The sequence below is a fragment of the Thermobia domestica genome, chromosome 15 (genome assembly GCF_964235325.1).
Source record: "Thermobia domestica chromosome 15, izTheDome1.hap1.1, whole genome shotgun sequence".
NCBI classification, from domain to species: Eukaryota; Metazoa; Arthropoda; class Insecta; order Zygentoma; family Lepismatidae; genus Thermobia; species Thermobia domestica.
The window spans coordinates 23,001,145-23,023,097 of record NC_137468.1 but is presented as its reverse complement, the minus strand read 5'-3'; the positions used below and the strand labels follow the sequence as shown (position 1 = coordinate 23,023,097).

At 36.3% G+C, this 21,953-nt stretch overlaps 1 protein-coding gene across 1 annotated transcript in view; it reads right to left on the bottom strand.

The window, feature by feature from the left end:
* The window catches only part of LOC145671439 (pfs47 receptor-like), an 80,362-nt gene extending 61,141 nt beyond the window's left edge, over nucleotides 1-19,221 (bottom strand). Inside the window, exons 1-3 of the mRNA XM_081740628.1 lie at nucleotides 19,055-19,221; nucleotides 9,537-9,733; nucleotides 3,572-3,718 (exon numbers count right to left, since the gene is read on the bottom strand). Of these exons, the coding sequence (XP_081596754.1) occupies nucleotides 3,572-3,718; nucleotides 9,537-9,733; nucleotides 19,055-19,061 (351 nt within the window). The 5' untranslated portion in view covers nucleotides 19,062-19,221. The remainder of the gene's footprint in view (nucleotides 1-3,571; nucleotides 3,719-9,536; nucleotides 9,734-19,054) is intronic.
* Nucleotides 19,222-21,953: the final 2,732 nt, after the last annotated feature.

The following is a 21,953-nucleotide window of genomic DNA, read 5'->3' as shown; positions in this document are numbered from 1 at the left end:
ACTGTGAAACATATTTTTGTAGTATTGTAAGAGCGCGAAAATCGAGGGAAGCAGGTGTAATATCGTGATTTTCTTCATGTTTTATCTTGTTTTCAAGCGATAGTGTGCGTTTGTAAGATATTTATGTGTGGTATTTTTCTTTGTGAGTTGTTTTCAAACAATATTGTGCGTTTGTAAGATATTTATGTGTGTGTGTGTGTTTTTTTGGGGGGGGTGAATTTGTGACAGTGTATTAGATCTTGTGCTGAATTATGTGTAGAAAGGGATGCCATTACTTCGTGTGATGTGATGGTTTCGGTATGATGAAGTAATTACACGATATGCAACAGCAAAGAATCGTCGCATCGATCTTCTGTACATATAAGATAAGTTCATGTTTTAATATTTATGTTAAAAATTCAATGCATAACTTGCATGCTTCAACGAAATTCAAATACTTGCATGTTTTCTCTATTTTCTGTATAGGAGGTAAAGGTGGGAGCAACAGTGAATCAGCGTTAAAGAAAAAAAATAAAGCATTCTAAACCGATTATCGTTATCTTAAAAGCAATGTTATTTTTGTAACAAAATATAAGAAGATTTGGGTTAACGAATGCCACTTCTTCTTCTACAGATATAACATTGCCAGTGGCGTCAATAACGCCTCTACAACGCGGGAAACCTCGACTTTTATGCCCCCCTTAAGTGATTGGTTTCATATTATGCTTATTAGATTACTAGTAGCCCGAAAGTCGGGGGAAAATCGTGCAACATGGGAGGAAGAAGAGCCAGATTCACCGCCACTGAACACTACGACCAGGTTTTCTGTGCTTCACCTTATTTAGCCACGAGCCGCCTCTGCATTTAATTAGTAAGAAACGATAGTTTACTGATAAAGTTTTGAACATTAGCAAAATAAATGAAGTCTGTTAAAATATTTTAATAAGTAGCAAACGAAAATAAGTAAAATTTACTAAAAGACAGTAAAGAGGATGACGCAATTCCATAGGCAACTATGGACACTGATTGATCCATTGAGTTGAGTTGATTTTGAGTTTAACGTCCCTTTCAGCAGGGAGGCTATAGGAGACGTGGACCTACTGATTAACGTGGAGTCCGAACCACATGAGCTCCCGCCGGGAATCGAACCCGGGTATCCACGCCAAAGACGCTTACGCTAACCGCTTAGCTACGAAGGAGCTCACTGATTGATCAAATATGATTCTTCACAGTCACAATAGAATATTTCAATTCCATGAAAACCGACAAAACAGATATCTGAATTTACTCCCGAAATAAATAAATATATTGCTCTAAAAATGTTCTACCTCATAGTGTGCTCAAGAAATGATTTTGGACAAATTAAATTACATTTAATTTTTCTGCTCTGTAAGTTAAAGGTGAGAGATGAAGAAAATATGAAATCAAAATTTTCAATTTAACGTCCCACGTTTATGCCCTTTAGCCTAGGGAGACGGATAATCAAGACAAGTGAATGATGATGGAAGTCTTGATGGAATGAAAGTGTGGGAGGCAACGGAAGTACCACGAGAAAATCCACGGTCACCATGTTGTCCACCACAAACTTACTTGGCCAGTTACAGAACCAGGGGCCTCACGCACTCGAGATAAGTACTCTATTACTGAGCGATCGTACCGCACCTCTGACAGGTGACAAACAGAATTAAATGATGATAAAAGAATTGAGAAAAGGCAGTTGACTCCAAGGAAATGTATATATACATACGGAACTATGCCGAAAGCTTACATAGATTGAGATTGAATCGCACCTTTTTGCTAAAGAGTTAAGGGCTTTATCTATAAGCCACTTTGCTCCCCAAATACCTTATAGGATATGATATTTTTGTAAAAGTAATATACAGCGTGGTCCGGAAGTGGACGTACCCTTAATTGGTGTTTTCTGACGGTTTTACCCACATTTGTTTGGCAACATAGCTTGGCATTGTCTGGTAACATTGCTATCCATGTTCATTAGTTTTCTGCTGTTTTCTGCTTGATAACAGTTATTTGCAGGTGGGGGAGTACGTTTCCTGGCGTTTCCTGGCCGCTGGATTGGAGGAGGTTGTGCATCTTCACCAGCTCCCTTTGCCTGGCCTTTAAGAAGTCCCGATCTGACGACACCAGACAATGCTCTCTGGGATTTGGTAAAGCAACAAGTAAGAAACACTCGATATCACACAATGTGGGAATTACGACACGCCTTCCCTCTTGTGACTCCGGAGTATATCCTCAAAACATCTGCGAGAACTTGGCGTAGAATTCAGCTGTGTTACGACATGGATGGTGATCATACCGATGTTTATGACTCTTAAGACTCTTTAAGACTTCAAGGTAACTGTGTACAGACATTCTACCATAACTAACACTATGCTGTTGAAACTAAAGGGGGGTTACGCCCACTTCCGGACCACCCTGTACATTCCAAAACACAAGAAGGCTGTCTTATTTCAGTAGCCTCAGTAATGGTGGTAGCTCAGTCTTTCATTCACTCTTCAGTTTCTTTTAGGTTAGCAATATTTTATGTATTTTATTAGAATTTACTAGAATTAGATTAGAATTAGAAGAGTTTACAACCCGCACATCTAGATCTAATTATATTAAGAATATTACGAATAAGAGATTTATCCAAACTAATACATAAAGGAACATACATGTGTGTCTGTCATGGGATCTTCGCATATACAAAGAAGTCATTTAGAGCCAGTAAATTTTGTACACAGAATTTTACTAGATCTAATCGTGTGCGGTGTTTTTTTTTTAATTTTCGACTCGAGGGGAATAGTACGGATGCGCACGAGACAAGATGTGGCTGTCTCGTCTCGAAAATGTGCTGTAAAAGTGATGTCTCGACTCGAAAAATGTATATTTTACTATTGAAAGATCCGTGTCTCGACTCGAATTTTGTCAGGAAAATCCTGTATTGACTCGTCTCTTGCGCATCCCTAGGGAATACGGAGTCACAATTTCTGGAGATTCAAAAACTATAGACAATTTCAGAATCTCCTCGAGTTATACAATCCAATCTATTCTACTGTGTTGCAGATTGCATAGTATTCAATCAATTTTGATTTGTAAATAAATAAAATAAATAAATACACAAATAAAATAATTCAATCAAAAATCCTGTATTGTCGAATATAGTCTCAAGTTATATTAATTGCTAATAAATTATTAAATGAAATAATACCCAGAACATCACATTGCGTATGTTCTTTGGGAAGTGGATGAAGAAAAAAATCTTTGAATGAGTTGAGAAGTCGACTATTTTAAGGTAAGATTTAGGGAAGATAAATGATAACAATTCTATCTAATTCAGTTAAAACAAAAATTACATTATGCACATTATGAATGATGAATCCACATGATTAGAAAAAGACGATTTTTTGTTTCTAGGCGAGTTTCTTAGGTTGAATTCTGATATGCTTCCGAGAATTTTACCCTCCAACATGAATATGAGATTAATATCCTGTATTCATTTGATATAATTTATTCCTAAAGTTATTGTAAATTTCGTATTCTTGTAATTGGTTCAATTTTATAATTCAATTAAAAGATAATGTATTGTTTTTACCTTGCCAACAGTCAGAGATCCTTCATGGAACGCTCTTCCTACGTAGAGAGGTTCACCATCTGCAGTGTCACCTGCCCTCACTGCGTGGGAAGGGACACGACCATCCTCACACACTTGCCATTTGATCTTACCACTGTGACATAATACCTGAAAGAAAGAAAATATACATTACATGAATCACAGAGAAACCGTATCAAATAATGCGCATTCTATCAATGGCTGTCTCACTCACACTATTCGGTAATTGTCTAGTCTCCGGAAAACCTTAGAGATTCGCTACGTCTATTTGTGGTAATGAGATTTATAGCTTTGGTATTCTTTGTATTTAAACATTACTTGGTCAATTGAATTGGAGTTCAACGTCTCCTTCAATACAGAGGCTGTATCAGACGTAAATTACAGTTCTGGGATTCTTACTGTATATTAAACAAGGATTGGTTAAATTGGATCTTAGCGTTACTCTTTCATCACCAGGGCTATTTGAGACAAGTCTACAGCTCACATGGAATCTAAATCATTTGAGCTCTCATCTTAAATCGAAACTGGATTTCCCACACCAAACGTGCGTACACTAACCATATAACCAGAGCTCTGTAATTGTTCTTGTATTATCTGAAATAAGCTTAAATGCTACAGTAGTATTTGAAGTGCACTTTTTAAAAAATTGTTTAAGTTTTAATACTTCCTTTCTCTGTAGAATTCAATTGAGACGTGATTTCTATGGAACCGAACACAGAATGATGGCATAAAAAGTGATTCAGCCAAATTACTCGGCAACTAAGAAGCTAATTAGTTTCCGAAGTAACGAATCACTCGGATTCGATTTCCGGTCGGAGGGGACTCACATTTGAACACTTACATGTTTCGATTTCAACTTGAAACAGTAGATCCACGTCTCATGTAGTCTGGATGCAGAAAAGGGACGTGAAACTTCAATAAACCAACGATGTAAAGAGTCACTTCAATCTTAGTTTCTTACCGGTACTATAGGTAAAGAGGAACCGTGCGACAAAAGATGTGGAATTTTAACTGAATGAAGTCTTAACAGTTCCCAAATACGCATTGTTATCTACTTCTATTCAGGTGTGTAAATATGAAACTGGAATTTATGTACAGAAAAGACAGTGATTGTATGACAATGCTAAGTACTATTTTATTCGAAGTATTGGATATCGCAAGCGATACATTTCTGCTTTCGTTCCGGATTCCGGCAATTTATGGATGCCAGGAAAAAAAAAAAAAAACTTCCTCTTGTTCTGCAAACCAGTCATCAAGCAATTTTCGTATATTTTCGTAAGATGTGAAGTGCTGGTCAGCAAGTGTGTCCCATGGATACAAATAAGTGAAACTCGGAAGGCGTTAAGTCTGGTGAGTAAGCCACATTTGAAAGGATTTCTCAACCAAAAGTCGCAATCTTTTCCTTGACTGGTTTTGTTGTGTGTGAGGGTGCATTATCGTGAAGCATAATCACTTTGGCTTTGGTCATATTCTGGTCGTTTTTCACGAAAAGCTTGATGCAAAGTGATAATTTGTTGTCGGTAATGTTGGTTATTAACGGTTTCCCCAGGTATCAGTAGTTCATAATAGATCACTCCCTTCTGATCCCACCAAGAACAAAGCACTGTCTTCCGTCCATAGCAATTTGGTCTTGCGTCGATGTCGCCGGTTCTCCTGGAGTTATTCATGATCTTTTAAGCTTAGGATTCTCGAAATAGATCCACTTTTCGTCACCAATCACAATTTGATGGAGAAATGATTTCCTTTTGTACCTGGCGAGCAGAATTTCGCAAGTGTTTTTCATGTTTTCCTGCTGTCGTTCACTCAATGCATGTGGAACCCGTTTTCCCACCTTCTGAATCTTGCCCATGGCTTCTAAACACATGGAAACTGCTTCTCGTGCCACAATTAATAGATCAGCGAGCTGTTGTTGCATTTGAGCGTCATCCTCATTCAACAGTGCTTGCAATTCGCTGCCTGCAAACTTTTCCAGTAGTCTTCCACGTTCTTTGTTTCTTATGTCAAAATTGCCACGTTTAAATTGTTTAAACCACTCATAGCACTGTGACTTACCAAGAGCATGATCACCGTAAGCTTCGACAAGCATGCAATGCGATTCTGTAGCAGTTTTCTTCAAATGATAACAAAACGTTAGAGGGTATGGTGGCGGGAAAGATAGGGAGGGTCGAAGGAGGCTACAGTTTATGGACGGTATCAAAACAGATAAATCGTACGTCAAGACTAACATATAACCGCTATGAGGTAACAGAAGGATTTTTTGTGGACACTCTGTATATTTCGTAAAGACAGCGATTATTATTTTCGATTTGTACTTTATTCTGCGACGCATATAAGTTCTTTCTTCGGTGGTAATTGCTTCTTTCCCACACAATTGGACAAAGAAGTCTTTCATCGCTTTTTCATATATATATTTAAAACATTGCTTTTGGTGAGAACATTTCAGTTAGTGACAAACCATTTCAGTGTTTCTTCTTGACTTATTATATGCACAGTATATATTCTATAGTTATTGGAAACTGAATTAAGTGTTTTCTTTAATCGCTTATGAAACATTGCAATACATTAGAGCAGACTAGACCAGAACAGGTATTCAAGTGACCATAGTGGCACCAATTGCGTTGCTTTGCAGTTCCTTATCTGTACTTTCTCACGCCCGAGTTATCGCAGTGTCTCGTGCATTGTAGGCAGTTGACTAAAATTAACATAAATTATTTTCTATATTCTGTTTGTATGTGCATACAGGTGAGTTAACTGAGTGATTTTTGGAATGAACTGCCAACACTCGGCAATCGAGCATTGCAACTCGTACCTTGAGCTTTGGTGCTCAGGGAGTTTGACTCCAGGTCTGGAAGCCGTAACCACGCACGTCGCGTCGAGCTTCAAGTATGATATTGTGTTAAGGGGCATAAGTTATTAGCCGGCGAAGGACGTTTTCTTACGGCTAGTCCCAACTAGTGAAGTCCCAGGTTCACAAACCTTGTGCGTTTAAAAAGTTATACACGCGTCCTCCAACATCAGCATTCTACTTTGGAGGCTCTCTATTTTAATTTGCTGAAGACTCATCTTTACGCTTCAGGATCGTTTGGCGCAGCAACTGAGATTGTCTCGGCAACTTTTCTCCAGTGCTAATCCCCCAAGTGCGTCAATGGTGTGAGAGAAGCATTTGCAGTGAAATCTGAATTATAATCTTATATATATATATATATATATATATATATATATATATATATATATATATATATATATATATATGGCTACATTGCATTAAAAGGGCAAAGTGTGATTTTAGTAATGAAGATTATTCTACATATTATGTGTTGAGTGTTGTGTTTATTTCTCTTCGTTATTTTTTTATTATATTAGTATTCTAATAAATAAGTATAGTGTTATTTAATCCAGTGTGTTTTCGTTGTTTGTGTGAGTGATGTTTGTGTGCGTTATGGTCTGGATGACCATCTGATCGTCTGTGAGGCTTTCGGGACGAGACACCCGAACCTCTCGGCGCCTAATGCTCATCTCATCATTGAGACCGACGAGCGATTTGGGAACAATTTGTAACTCTTCTTGGAGAGGTCCTTCATCGTCCTGTCCAGGTAAGTTCCAGTCTTGGGAGAATACTTATTGGTAGGACCACGAACCACGAACAGCGACCAGATTACAGGGAGTGGTTACAAATAAATGTCCGCCCGAACAGAGACCTCGAATTGAAATGGTTACAAATAAATGCCGCCCGAAAAGAGACCTCGAACTCAAGTTGGTTACAAATAAATGGCAGCCCAAACAGCGACCCGACACCCGGGTGGTTACAAACAGATTAGCTGAAGACCGTGGGCCATGGACGCTTTTTTCTGTCAATAATGGCAGAATACCTATGATTATTATTAGTTCATTGTTTAGTTGCGAGTCACTCAATGGGATTTACATTAACGTAAATTGGTACATTCCACGCCGACAATCACGCGTGTCTCATCAACATACGTTTTATAACGCTCAGGTACAAAACGTTTATGTGAATGCCGATGCTTTGGAGGGTAAGATGGAATTACTAAATAATTAATTAAGAAACATGGAAAATTACTATTAAACCATCTAAGCTCAATGAGTATTGAGCCATGATGTTATAAAATATTAATTATATGATGATTTTTATTATTTTAACACGATTTTATCAAATCAAAATACAGGAAAACCTATTAACTTACCATCTGTCTATCTTGGAACTTAGCCGAAATTGAAACAACGTTCAACAAGTGAATCAATAGATTAATATACCGTTAAGGCTTCCTATTCATATTCTTTACTGCAAGACAATTTCGTGGTTTAATCGAGACGGGTTCAGATGTTCTTTTGTTTTTTTGTCACGTCTTCGAATCCCATTTTTCTTTGGGAGTTTACATATAGTTTAGAACAAATAAAAATCAGATATATGTTGCACAGTGTTAAAAACACAAGTCTTTTTCTTTGTTGATGGTCAATAACCATTCTCTAGTTGCACAATCGGTTGCTTTTGATGTTCCCTTACTGATAGCGATGAGTGAGACAGTGGATGTTTTGAGTATTTCCTGGAGCTGATATTTTACTATTCTCATCTATCATACAGGAAGAAAGAAGAGAGGGGGGGGGGGGAGGAAAACTGTGTGAAGCGTTTTGTATCTAAATACCATATTGAAATTACATATAAAACATAATGTGCAAATGACGAACTAAGATAGCTACTTATGTCATAGAATATTTCCGCATTCCAGAAATAAAGTTTGCCATATAGCCTTTTATTTATAAAATACAAACTAATACAATAAGTAGCCACATTAAAAATACTTATTTCGATCTACAATAGTTTTATTTCAAAAATAATTTATTTTTTTGTAGGTTTGCCACTTTGCAGTGAAACCGATGGTGGCAATATAGGCAGATGTTACTGTATAGAAAAAGGATTTTATATTATAGTAGTTTGGTTTTGAGCATCACATTCACATCCACCAATATAATTATTTGGGTCTTTAAGTTTAGTGATTATCTTATTCTCCTTCATTGAAGATTATAAAATATGATAGGGGCCTCACTTTTCTGTTCCCGCTGGGGACCCAAGAAGGAGTCAATTCGGTCCCATGTGTGTGACAATGAATCAAGTTGATTTCGTCACTTCTGCTTTCAATCTAAGTGAAACGATCCAAACCTCATATTTTAAGTTCCAAACGATACGTCTGTTAGACAAAGAAAGCATAAGACTGTTAGACTTGCCTTACCTTTGATCCACTTGCCTTTTAAGGCCTCTTCTTTCGAAAATTTACACAAAAGAAACCAATGATCTCTTCCGTTATAATAAGTCAACTATTTTAAGTTCCAGTTATACAGGGTGTCTCAACAGTCTCCTGACCTAGGGTAACTCTGTTATTATCAGAGTTACAATAAAATGTAACAGGAGAAACCGTCTCCAAATATGATGTTTTCAATCTAAAGTGAAGGAATTTTTAAAATCGGGCGAGCCGTTTGGACTGTACACTCTTTATGCGCCCGATGTTAAAATGCAACGTTGCCATTTACTTGGACCTGCAACATAAGTGAATCAAGTTATTATTTGAAATGGAACTGGCTATCGACATGTTAGTGTAAAAGACAGTCACTTTATTCACTTATGTTGTGGGTCCAGGTAAATGGCAACGTTGCATTTTCATTTAACATTGGGCGCATAAAGAGTGTACAACCCAAACGGCTCGTCCGATTTTAAAAATTCCATCACTTTAGGTTGAAAACATCATATTTGGAGACGGTTTCTTCTCTCTTACATTTTATTATAGCTCTGATAATAAAAAAATTGCCGTATGTCAGGGGACTTTTAAGACACCCTGTATGTTGTCTTTTGAACCGACCGGAAACAAATGATTCCGGAAGTACTGGTGAAAATACGTCATGCTCGACCTGTTCATTTAGAAGGTAAAGTACTTACCTCGTATTCGAATTTGGACACTTCTTCTCCTCCCCATGGAACAAAAGCTCCACCTTTGCTAGGAATAACTTTTGCAGGTAATCGGTCTCCTTCGTGTACTGCTCTTCCTACGTAGATGGGGCTGCAGTCAGTGTCGTTGCCTCCTTGCACTGCGTTGTCTGGGACGTCGCCATTGGACGCTTCAACCCACTCGTAGTCTACGAAAAGAACACTCAATATTATTACTTTTCAAAGACACATCATTAATCAACACACATTACCCCCCCAAAAAAAAATCCATTTTCGCGCAATTGAGGGTGTTCTACCAGGTTGTACTGGCCCACCGGTCAACAGGATAAATAATGCACGGTGCGCCATCTCCTTATAGTGTCTCGTCAAATTTCTATATAATAATAAAAATAACATGTATATATATTCTTTTCTAGAATAATGCACAAAATAATTCACGTAACTTGTGAATCTTTGTTGTTAAGAACTTTCATCAAACCACGTCTACGTAAGTTCGTCTACCTGAAGTTATACACGTATATTGCCGGAGCACCGCGGCTGTCTTCTGTAGTCAGTTAAAATTACATTGTATGTTATAGTTAAAATCATGTGTGGTTATACAGACTAATGGCTATATGGTCAGCGTATGCGCCTTTAGCGTGGGAGACCCAGGTTTGATTCCCAGTGTGAGCTCTGTGATTCGGATCCCACGTTAAGCTATAGGTCCACGTCTTATATAGCCTCGGGGCTGAAAGGAAGCTGAACACCAATTCAATTAACCAACTGAACATCTATAAATTACTTACTATTTCTCTCTCCGACCAATTTGTATGACGTATTTCCATTATCTGTGTCACCGCCCAAGTGTTCTATCGTTGCTTGATTGATCTAGTTATCTTTATTAGTAGTAGAGACCGGATGTTAGGCGAAATGCCTATTCTTTAATATTAAAGATATGGTCAAAAATAACGTTTTAAACTTTATATGGAGGTTTATAGTTTCAATTTAAGCCAATTTTATTTTGCCTATTTTGCCTACTTTGCCTCTTCCTGCCTAAATAATTGCTTTAGTGCCTAATGTTGCCTATTCTATGCATTTTCTTCAAAATAAGACTTTATTGGAAACAATATTTATTTTAGTATTTCAAGAAAGGATTCTGCCTCTTCCGATAAATATAAGTGGTTTGTAGGACTTAAAATAAGATGTAGTAAAACTTTAGACTGTTATATGTGCTGATAAAGTGCTGTGAAACTTTGGACTGCTGTGTGTACTGATAAAGTATATGAAATTTGGACTGTTACGTGTAGTGATAAAGTGCTGCACAGAATATATTTACTAAATATACATGGAATTCATATCAAGCCTTTGTTTTTGTATATACAGTAAAAGAAGATATTAACAAACAGATATGTTTCTCTATTCTTTGACCATTAGCTACAACTTGAATTTATTTTTTTAATTGTGTTGAGTATTTATCTTCATTATTTCGAGTTACATTTTAGTGCCTACTTTACTGCCTATTTTTTAAATTTTAAGTGCCTATTTGCCTGCCTATTTTCCAGGTTTTTAATGCCTAAACATCCGGTCTTTAATTATTACGATTAGTATTATTTTGAAGAAATAATATTTTCCCAAACATTTTAATTGAATAAACAAGTGATATTCATATAGTGAAGTTGTCTTCTTTCTAGTTTATGGGTAATTCAACTTCTTACCTTTGACCAATTTCAAACCAAAGAAATAACGTCATGATAAAGAAATAACAAACACTATATTAAATAAAAATTGAATAATATCAGGGAACATTGTCGTTTTCTTTTCTTTTCTTTTCTTTTCTTTTCTTTTCTTTTCTTTTCTTTTCTTTTCTTTTCTTTTCTTTCTTTTTTTTAGTAGGCTGAATTCACTCCTGTCTTTTGGATTTCATTCTTCAAAATTTACTATGTAAAGTAATTTCACTGACAATTTAGGATATGCATCCTCAATAGGTAAAAATTTAATCTTACGCAACAATCTATACGGACCAGTGTCTATAAACCGGCACGTGTGCCTTCGGGGTGATGTATGGTTACCACATCAACTCACCCTCGCCATTATTGCTTGCTTTCTAGACAGGAAGTTGGCTACTTCTTCGTTTCAAGTACAGTACAGCCTCGTTTATCCGGCCCTCGTTGATCCGAATCTCCGGATAATCCGGATCAGATTTGTAGACATTTCATAAACAGTTGTCGACACATGCAGATGCTGTGCAACAGCTGACAAACATCATGATGTACTTGAAGCTCAGCTGACACCATTCCGGCTGAACTATTAGAAATAATAATAAAGCGTTTGCATGATTGTGCTTAGTTCAAATGCCACGCATGTTTGAAACAGAAAACTGTGGACCAATTCTTTGTTAAGAAATGAGTGAAAAGTTATCGTAATAAATGGTAAGTCTGCTTATTTAAGCATTTGTTTTGCTTATTACCCATATTATCCGGATTATCCGAATTTTCGATTCTCCGGATTGCCTTTGGTCCGAGTTATGCCACTGTAATTTCCCAACTGTCCCCGTGACGCTGAGAGGACTCTGCAATGCGAACACCACTTGGTAAGAACGAATGTTGACCCATCTCTCTTCGGACCAAACCCACCACTGCTTGACTTCGCTGATCTTACGAGAAATGGTAGCCTATTCCAAGTCGGCTTAGGATATCGGTAGATATTTCTGTGTTTTGAGGCTTTCTAAATAGGTATTTCGCTATCAAGAATAAGTAGGTGAAGTAAATTCATCCTAACTTTTAAGTTTATATATATATATATATATATATATATATATATATATATATATATATATATATATATATATATATATATATATATATATGGGAAACCGGGGTATTCGCGAACACCCAAGTTTCCAAGTTTACGCCCAAGGAAGCTTGTTAGGAAACAAGCAATTTTGCTGCATGATAGCGGAGAGACCTGGAAAAGTGTAGCATAAATTTGGTGACAGTCAGTTGAGTGGATCGCCAACAAGAAGACGTTTTGTTGCTTTTGTCAATTCACTAATAACGTTGATTCAACAAACTGAGCAAGATAAGTTGGCTTTTTGTTACAGATAAGGTTATATATTCCCCTATATTTGAGCATTAGTTCTTTGTAATCTTATTACCCTGTATGCAGTCAACAATTAGTTTCAACTTTAACAATAACATGGTGTCTCATCGGTAAATGCCGGACAGAATGTTTGCCATTACCCCAGAATGTTTGGGATCGCCCCGTGGTGTGAAATAAATTATCAATTTTTTAAAAATAGTTTTTTGTTATTGAAAAGTAAGTAATAGCTAATAGGTTAATGAAATTGGTTTGGATCATTTCTTAGTAATGAGCATTATTAGCTTTATTAATTAGAATAGTGGGCCTATGCTATATTTATTATTTTAGGCCATTAGCAGCCTACTTCATTATTCTATAGTCAGTAACCCTATTTTAGATATCTGATCCTTCATCATATGCTGCAATTTTTTCTGAGTGTGATTCACAGAGTGTTTTACAAATTTATTTAACCTAGTAGCGTCCATTAGCAGTTAGTAATTTTGTTCAGCTTATTAACCGCATTTGAACACTGAACAAATAAAGAATACTATCCTTGGAAGTAAGACATTAACGCATATATAGTTGTGATTTGTACAATTCCAAATAACGTTTTCATTTTAATAAATATTTTACTTAATGCACAGTTAGTTCTAAATTTGTTTCATAAGAGTACCTTTTGTTTAGCCTATTCCCTATTACCTTCCATTTGTAATAGTTTCAAAGATGATGAGGTCTGATCATGTTTGTCTTGACTTGAGTTTGGAATTATAATTCTTATTGAAGATTTAAATACTATATTACGGTATAATTTTAACGCATTTTAATGCATTTCGCTTCATTGGTAAAGAAAAGTTTAAAGTAAATAGTATATTCGAGATTACCCCGACCACTAGGGCAATCCCGAACATAGGTACATTTTTAAAACACCTCACTGATTTGTTAAAAATGTTAGTTTCGACTTTCCTCTGCACTTTAGTAAACAGGAAAAACTCCAAGTTTTCAATACACAAGAAATCTTAATTTTTTTTTCTAAAAACAAAAGAGTTAATTATAATCAAAGCTTATGTGTTCGTGAGTACCCCAGTCTCCCATATATCTATATCTATATCTATATCTATATCTATATCTATATCTATATCTATATCTATCTCTCTCTCTCTCTCTCTCTCTCTCTCTCTCTCTCTCTATATATATATATATATATATATATATATATATATATATATATATATATGTAAAATAATAATACCAGTTTAAAGAAAGACAAAGTTTAAGGTAAAGTATATAATATATTAAAGTTTGTAACAGGAAAAAAGAAGTATATAGAAATTCTTTTGAAGTTCGTCAAAAGTAAACATCACAACAAGCATTCGTATATCGTATGATAAGACAACACATACCCTGACACATCATGTTGACCAATTGAGGAAGTAACAAATATTGACAGATTACTTCCGTGTTTGTGAGTAAACTCTGACTCAAACATTCTATCAGGTGGTTATCAGTTACATGCTATGTGCTTCTTCTACTGCATGATAAAGCTTAAGATATTTATTTTCTTTCCTTTCCCTATGCGAGTACATTGAGTAATACTTTGATAAGACTTCTTTTTTTTTTTTTTTTTTTTAAATCTTCTCAGCTAATCCATAGATTCTAAGAAAGCTTATTATCCATCAACTATACACATGTTGTGCAACATTTTCCAATATAATACGGAATTTTCAATAAACTTCTAAGATTATTTATTATGAACGTGTCGTAATAAAACTTGAAGTGAAGTACAAGCAGGGAAGAGCCTACGTATATTACTCTTACGGTATTAATAACGGTCTGAAATAGAAACATGTCTTTATACCGTTCCTTTTTCATCTTACTTTAGAATACACTATTACAAATATAAGTTTACGAAGTATGTTTGAGAGTTTGCTATACACAGTATCGCACACAGAATTTCAAGCTCCCAAATACATATTTCACATGTTTGTGCAGATATTTTAATGTGGTAAATGCTTATTTTTGCACATCTTGCTCAAGGAGGAATTTCAACCCAGAAACTTCCCCTTGGGTACATCACTGGTTACATAAATATATACTGTCGAACCGTTTGAAATAAATTTTGGAATATAATTAGTACATAATTAAAATTGAGTTTTTTTTTTTTAAATCGGATCTTTTGATTAAAATGCGTCTCCTACGGGGGTTCAACATTTGTCAAAAATAGAATATATAAGAAGCTCCCCAAGTTAGAGTGCTGAAAGTTTTCATTAAAAATAACTGGAATTGTGGGTTTGCGTTTGTGAAGATTCCGCTTCTAAACTGGAGAGGGTTTCCCATTTCCTTCCACTTTCTTCATTCCACCATTTCGTTCATCTCTCATCATCACCGTCTTCGTTAGCCTAACCGGCATAACCGTGGGACGTAAAACTAAAGATTTCATTTTTTCATTTCATTTCTATCTTTAGTTTCTCTATTGTCGTAGTAGTTGACCCTTGCTGCTCTTCTACAATATTCGCATGAAATTTACTCTCATATATAATTTTCAAATTTCTCTATCTTTTTAAATTCTTGTCACTTAGCTTCTCCTGTATATTTCCCTGTCTATGTAGATTTCACTTCTTAATTCTCAGATAAACTTTCTATACATCCTTTCCTTGCTTTCTCCAGCCTTCCTTCGTCATGGAAACCAATTGTTGCTGGGTAAGCAATGAAAAATTGTGTGCCTGCAGCCAAGACTACTTTGACTAACCAAAAAGCGTAACATAAAAAAAAAAAAAAATCCTTCTTTGAAAGTGATACACGTCAGGCGGACATTCTAATCACATTAACCTAATGTTTAAGAGCAGGCATAACTTTAATTTGTTCTGCCTATGTTTTTACTTTTTTCATATAGATCTAAATACTTTCAGCATTGATCCATTTATCTCGTACTCAAAATATTTGGGAGGACGCGTCCTCCTGCCCCCCCCCCGCCAGAGACGCCCATGAATAAGATGGTCATATCTCGAAATCCTTTGAAAAATCTTTCAGTTTTACGTCCCGAAGTTATGCTGGCTAGACTAAAGAAGATGCTGATAATGAGAAATGAAAGAAATGGTGGAATGAATAAAGTGGAAGAACCCAGAAAAAACCCACGCATATGATGTTTGTCCACCACAAAGTTCAATTGGCGAGACCTGGGATCGAGTTAAGGACCCCACTCACCAGAATTAAACGCTCTACCACTGAGTCACCTCGGCCCCTTCGAAATATCTGCACAAAGCATATTCCAAGCACTGTTTCTCCTTCCCTGGCAACAAATCTTTCCATTTTTCCTTCCTTAAGACATCATTTAAACAACAGCCGGTCTATTGTTCCGAAACGCACCAAATATTCTCGAGCCGACGTTTCTGCGCGTTTTTTTTAGCGCTTTCGCATTTGTAGCGCATTGTGATTAGCCATCCACATTAAAATACATGTTCAGCGTATTCCAAGCGTACTTATGAGCAATAAAAACGCGTTGCGAACGCTTTAAATAGCCGCGCACTTAATATTTCGATTTAAATAAATTAAAGATGTGTTTCAGTGTCTTTTTTTTGTTTCGCTTAAAAGGGGAGAAAAAAGGGATGGGGAGTTGGAATTTTTATAATAAGATGTCATATTTGGAAATGCCTTAAGATTAGAGACACATGAAGAATATGAAACTTGGTATATAAGAGCCTTATTCAAAACAAGTGAGCATACGCCACAGTTTCCGAAAATTCCACTTTTAACCAGAGAAGGCGGACAATTTTTATTTATTTATTTTATCAATATATAAAAATGACTTCGCGGCTGTCAGTCTTGTCATCACGGGAGAACACGGAACGATTTGAGATGAGTTTCTGAACACACTTAGCACTTGGGTTGACATGGGATATTTATCTTTTCACTTTGATTAAAAGGCGTTTTCTTAGGAGTTTATTTTTTATTTATTTATTTATTTTTTTTTTTGCAAAAGAACAATGCCATAAACGTTATTATTGCCGTGCGAAGAACGGAAGCAAAGGCTGAAATATGAAATGCGACGCCTTAGGCCGGTGAAACGCAGGGGTCTGGAGACGAAGTCCCCAGCAAGCCGAAGGCTAGTTTCAAAAATATTTTTAAGTGTCTCATAAATTTCAATTACGTGGCGTTTGAAAGATCCCATAAAATTCCCATAATGAATTGTGGGATGCAACAAGCCATTCACCTCTGCGAGAACCCTGTTACATACTACAAACTTAAATATTTTATAGAACATGGCGGTTTCGCTACCTATTCGTACTGATTCTACAGTATACTTGGCATGGACGCGATGGTAGCGTCAGAAAAGATTTTAGGGCTTATGCCTTTTAGTGCATGTGTTGTTTAAGCCACCCACTGTTTATGGTTCCCGCTGTTTCAACTAGTTGATTTTTAGGTGTTATGCCGTTTAAGTTCAATACAGTTTGTCTTGGGCTAGTGAAGCATCGCGTATCATTTTTTTTTTTTTTTTTTTTTTTGTTACCTGAATGCTCAGAGGCGTCACAGTTTGCTTCTTGCCTTTTCAGTGAGAGAGGGAAAAACTGGTAGGTAACTTAAGGTTGACAATAGATACTGAAGACATGCAGAGATGCCATCCTCTTCAGAGGCTGGAGCACGACATAAAATAATTACTATCTTTTCCCAAAAATTTACCATTCTTCTTCGCAAATCTACCATTCTTCCTCCAAAATTTACCATACGTCCTCAAAATTTACCATACTTTCCTCAAAATTTACCATTCTTCCCAAATTTACCATTCTTCCTCCAAAATTTACCATACTTCCCCAAAATTTACCATTCTTCTTCGCAAATCTACCATTCTTCCTCCAAAATTTACCATACGTCCTCAAAATTTACCATACTTTCCTCAAAATTTACCATTCTTCCCAAATTTACCATTCTTCCTCCAAAATTTACCATACTTCCCCAAAATTTACCATTCTTTCCCCAAAATTTACCATTCTTTCCCCAAAATTTACCATACTTTCCCCAAAATTTACCATTCTTTCCCAAACTTCACCATTCTTCCGTCAAAATTTACCATTCTTCTCCCCAAGTTTACCATTCTTTCCCCGAAATTCACCATTCTTTCCCCAAAATTCACAATTCTTTTCCCCAAATTTACTATTCTTCTCCCCAAATTTACCATTCTTCCCCTCAAGATTTACGATTCTTGCCCCAAAATTTATTATTCTTCCTCTAAATTTACCATACTTCCCCGAAATTTACCAATCTTCCCCCGAATTTATCATTCTTGCCCCAAAATTTACCATACTTTCCCCCATTAGATACCTTAGGATTACACTTAGGAATAAGATTACAGTAAAAAGCTCAGCTAGAATTATTTTGGTACATACAAACTGGTACATTGAAGGAGAACTGAGGTCACTACTGGTTTCTTAATCTACACCGAATTCTTCACCCGCTAGTGCTATCTCTGTTGTCATTTAAAAATGCCTGATCTACTTTATTGCAGGGCCGTTTTTAACCTTTCCAGCACCCTAGGCACTTCAAATTATTACGCTCCCCACTATTTCCAGAGCACTCCTTCCTTCGAAAGTCGTCTGCTGTGAACTTGACTGGGTACTGCCATGATTGTTACAAACAAACGCTGATAATTGCTATTGTGACAAGATGATCAGGTGCTGGCGCGCTTTTGCTAATATTATTGGGCGCGCTTTTACTAATAATAGGGTATACATTGAAATCATCAAAAGAATATTATAATTATTGTGTGTGTGTGTTTTTAATTCTTTCATCATGTTCATGTTCAGTTTATCGTATTGAATGACAAGCTAGTAGTTTTAAGTGGACAGAGGTTGCGTTTATAGGTTTCTCGTAAATTATTGTAGGCTAATTAAAAAGTGCACAAGGAATCATTTCCACAGTCTCGGCTTTTGTCTGCTAATAGCACGATTTTTCCTAATATTAGTACAGTTAATAGTTTTTTTTTACCCCAATTATCCTCAGATAACTGTCCTTTTGTATTCTTATTTATCAAGGAATATAAATCTCTATTTTCAATTAACAAAAGTAAAATTATACTTACCATATTTACATTAGCCACTGAGATCTAGTTTGTTTGTAACCAGCTAGCTCAACCGGAACGAAAATGACGTTTTCTGTACCAGCATATTTAAAAAAAAATTTTTTTCCTCTTTTTTCGCCCTCCAATTTTCTCCGCCCCCAAAACGTTTGCGTCCTAGGCACGTGTCTAGCGTGTTTGAGCGGAAAAGCGGCCCTGCTTTATTGTATAGGAAGACATCAATAATTTTCTTACTAAGAAACATACGAAAAGTCAGTGCTTACGTAATAATTCTGAAATTTACTTTCTTTCGGTAAGAAACAGACAAGAAAAGCAAATGCATAAAAAAATCGAGAAAATCAATAATACTGTACGTTATTAAAACTCAATAGTGGAAAGCGCTTACCTGGCATAATAACAGAAAATTCTCGAAGCTGCCTGACGAAGCAATCTGTTGTCAACTACGCTACGCTCTGTGAGGTGTGAAGAATATAGATTATAGTGAGAGTGACGCAATCGTATTTCTTATCAGTCATATACTTCGTTCCAACGAAACACAAATTCCCCCTAATCTCCACCACACATCTTCAGTCCGTAAGGAATGTGCAGAGAAAAAGATATTGCCTTATTTTGGTAGTGATAATCTTATTTTAATGGACTTTCCAACCGAAGAAAATATTTACCCATTATCAAACTACTGTACGACTGGATTTCAAAGTACTGGCGGAAAAATACTCAAATTACTTAATGCTACTTTAAAAAAGTTCCATGTCTTATAGAAGCAATGGCATAAGGGCCTCTGTGGTAAAGTGCTTACCTTTGATTCAAAGGTTCCCTTGTTCGATCCCATGCCATGGGAGCGTGGTGGAAATATGTCCGGAGGTTTACTCGAGTTCTTTGGATCTTCTCAAACTATAGAGTTCACCAGTTCTTATATCATAATTTGCATACAAGAAGCCTATGGTCACTCTCTTCTAGTCTTCAGGCATAATCGTAGGACGTTAAACCATATAGAGTTTATTTTCTTTCAGTAGAGAGTGTCTTTGAAATGTCTAGAAAACATAGGTAAACGGTTAGCGTGTTTGTTTCATAACCAGGAGATCTCGGATCAGTAGCGGCGCTAGGCTCGTAATAGTAGGGGAGCAAGAGGGGAGGCAAGAAAAATTTTGGGGTGGCGAGGCAGCTATACTTGTTTAGTTTTGGATATTATTATTATTATTATTATTATTATTATTATTATTATTATTATTATTATTATTATTATTATTATTGGTTGTACATATTATTATTATTATTATTATTATTATTATTATTATTATTATTATTATTATTATTATTATTATTATTATTATTCACTGTTGTACACTCAAGTCCAAAATGGTTGTCTCATATCAATAACTATCTACTTGTAAAAATATAATTTGATAATAATTTTGCAGGGCACTTTTAATACTGATACTACGTGTATAATCGGGAAATGTATATTTGTGGTAAATTTCACAGGAAAAGAATTATAAATACGAATATTAGAATCAGTAAAACAAAATGCTGCTAAATGGACCAGGCAGTTTTATTTTCGTTTTATTATTCTTGCCACATACATGTCTTTGCCGATTATTAACATATTAACATTATAAGAAATACGGGGCGAATTCGTTATCAAATTATATTCCTACAACAACATATTTATAGATATGCGACAATAATTTTGGACATTAGCGTACATAGAAAAGTGAGGGGGCGAAGTGTGGACGAGAAAAAAATGGGGTGAGGGTCACCCCTCCTCGCTCCCTTGTAGCGCCCCTTGTTACCAACCATTGTGATTTCAGGAGTTGGTCTGGAGTATATCACCCCTTTCTCGTTCTACGAAATTCCTTTGAGTCATTTTGACGACCTGGGTCATTTTGCCTAAGTTACCTGTATTTTCGCAGTACTACTTTTACTGCCCGTTTGTTTAAAATCCTCCACCCCAAGGGAAAATGTTTGAAATCACTGAGCACGCACGATTTGTGTACGTGTAATCGGGTTCGATCACCGCCCGCTCTATCCTCTATAGAGCGAGAGGAGAACGAGTGACTCCAGCGGCTGGTGGGTTCGATTCACGAAGAGACTACATGCGTATGTTTCGGATCCTGTTAAATATATATACACTGCGCAAAGCAGTTTTCTACAATCAACTAAAACATACGAAGAATATAATTCATCTCCACTTTAATTTCTCCATTAAAAGGAAAGTGGTGGAAATCTACTATTAGGGTCTATTTTCGGTTTCAATATTATTTGAGAGAATATCACACCACATAAACCAAACTTCTTCAGGTGGTTTACATGTAACACTGCTACTTATTTTTAGTGTAATTGATCAATGACGTTACCAAACACACACACAAATAAAACTTGTTCCCGTTTATTGTTACGCACTTTATTTTATATTATACTAACTCTTATGCCCATTCTTCGCATGGGTCAAAAACGCCTCTGGCCCCCAGCCAATGGAGGATGCATTTGGAAGTAAACGACTGTGGGAGTATCATCATTCATCTCAGAGATCGCGAAAACTATGGATTTGACACTAATATCGGTCATTTTGGATTATTTGTACACGTCTCAGTAACCCCCTTCCAGGTGACCTCCTGCCCGTATACAATGGTAGCTGAATTTGCAAGTCATCGCTAATGGAAATGTCACTATTGATCTCAGGGCCCACAAAAAGTATGGATTTGACACTCATATCGGTCATTTCGGATTATTTTTACATGTCTAGGTATCCTTGTCCCCCCCGGTGACCCCGGCCCGTAACCGAATGGGGTGAATGCGATCGGAGTTTCACCATTAATCTCAGCAACCGCGAAAACTATGGATTCGACACTAATATCGGTCATTTTCTACTATTTTTATATGCCCCGGTAAACGCCCCCCTGAGATCCCTAGTTTGAACTATATATATACATAAAAGAAACGCTTGTCTTGGTCTGAGGCCTGGACCGAGGTACCCGTGACCTAAATTTGATAACTCTCAGTCTACTCGTCTGGTCCCCAGGTCGCACACAGACAGACAGACACACAGACACCAGGGGCGGCTTTAGGATTTTCATTCTGTACCTGAGAGCATGAAGTGCGTAAGTCACAAATCTTTGTTTTCCAGAAGGCAAAAACACTTACTTAAGCACTAAATACATATTGGACGTACTACTTATATACTTAGTTAATTACGTCATCAATCTAGAGCAAAATACAACCAACCTTTCGTTACAGACTTCCGAAAGATATACAAAACTAGTTTTAACTCATTTTCGCCAAAATTT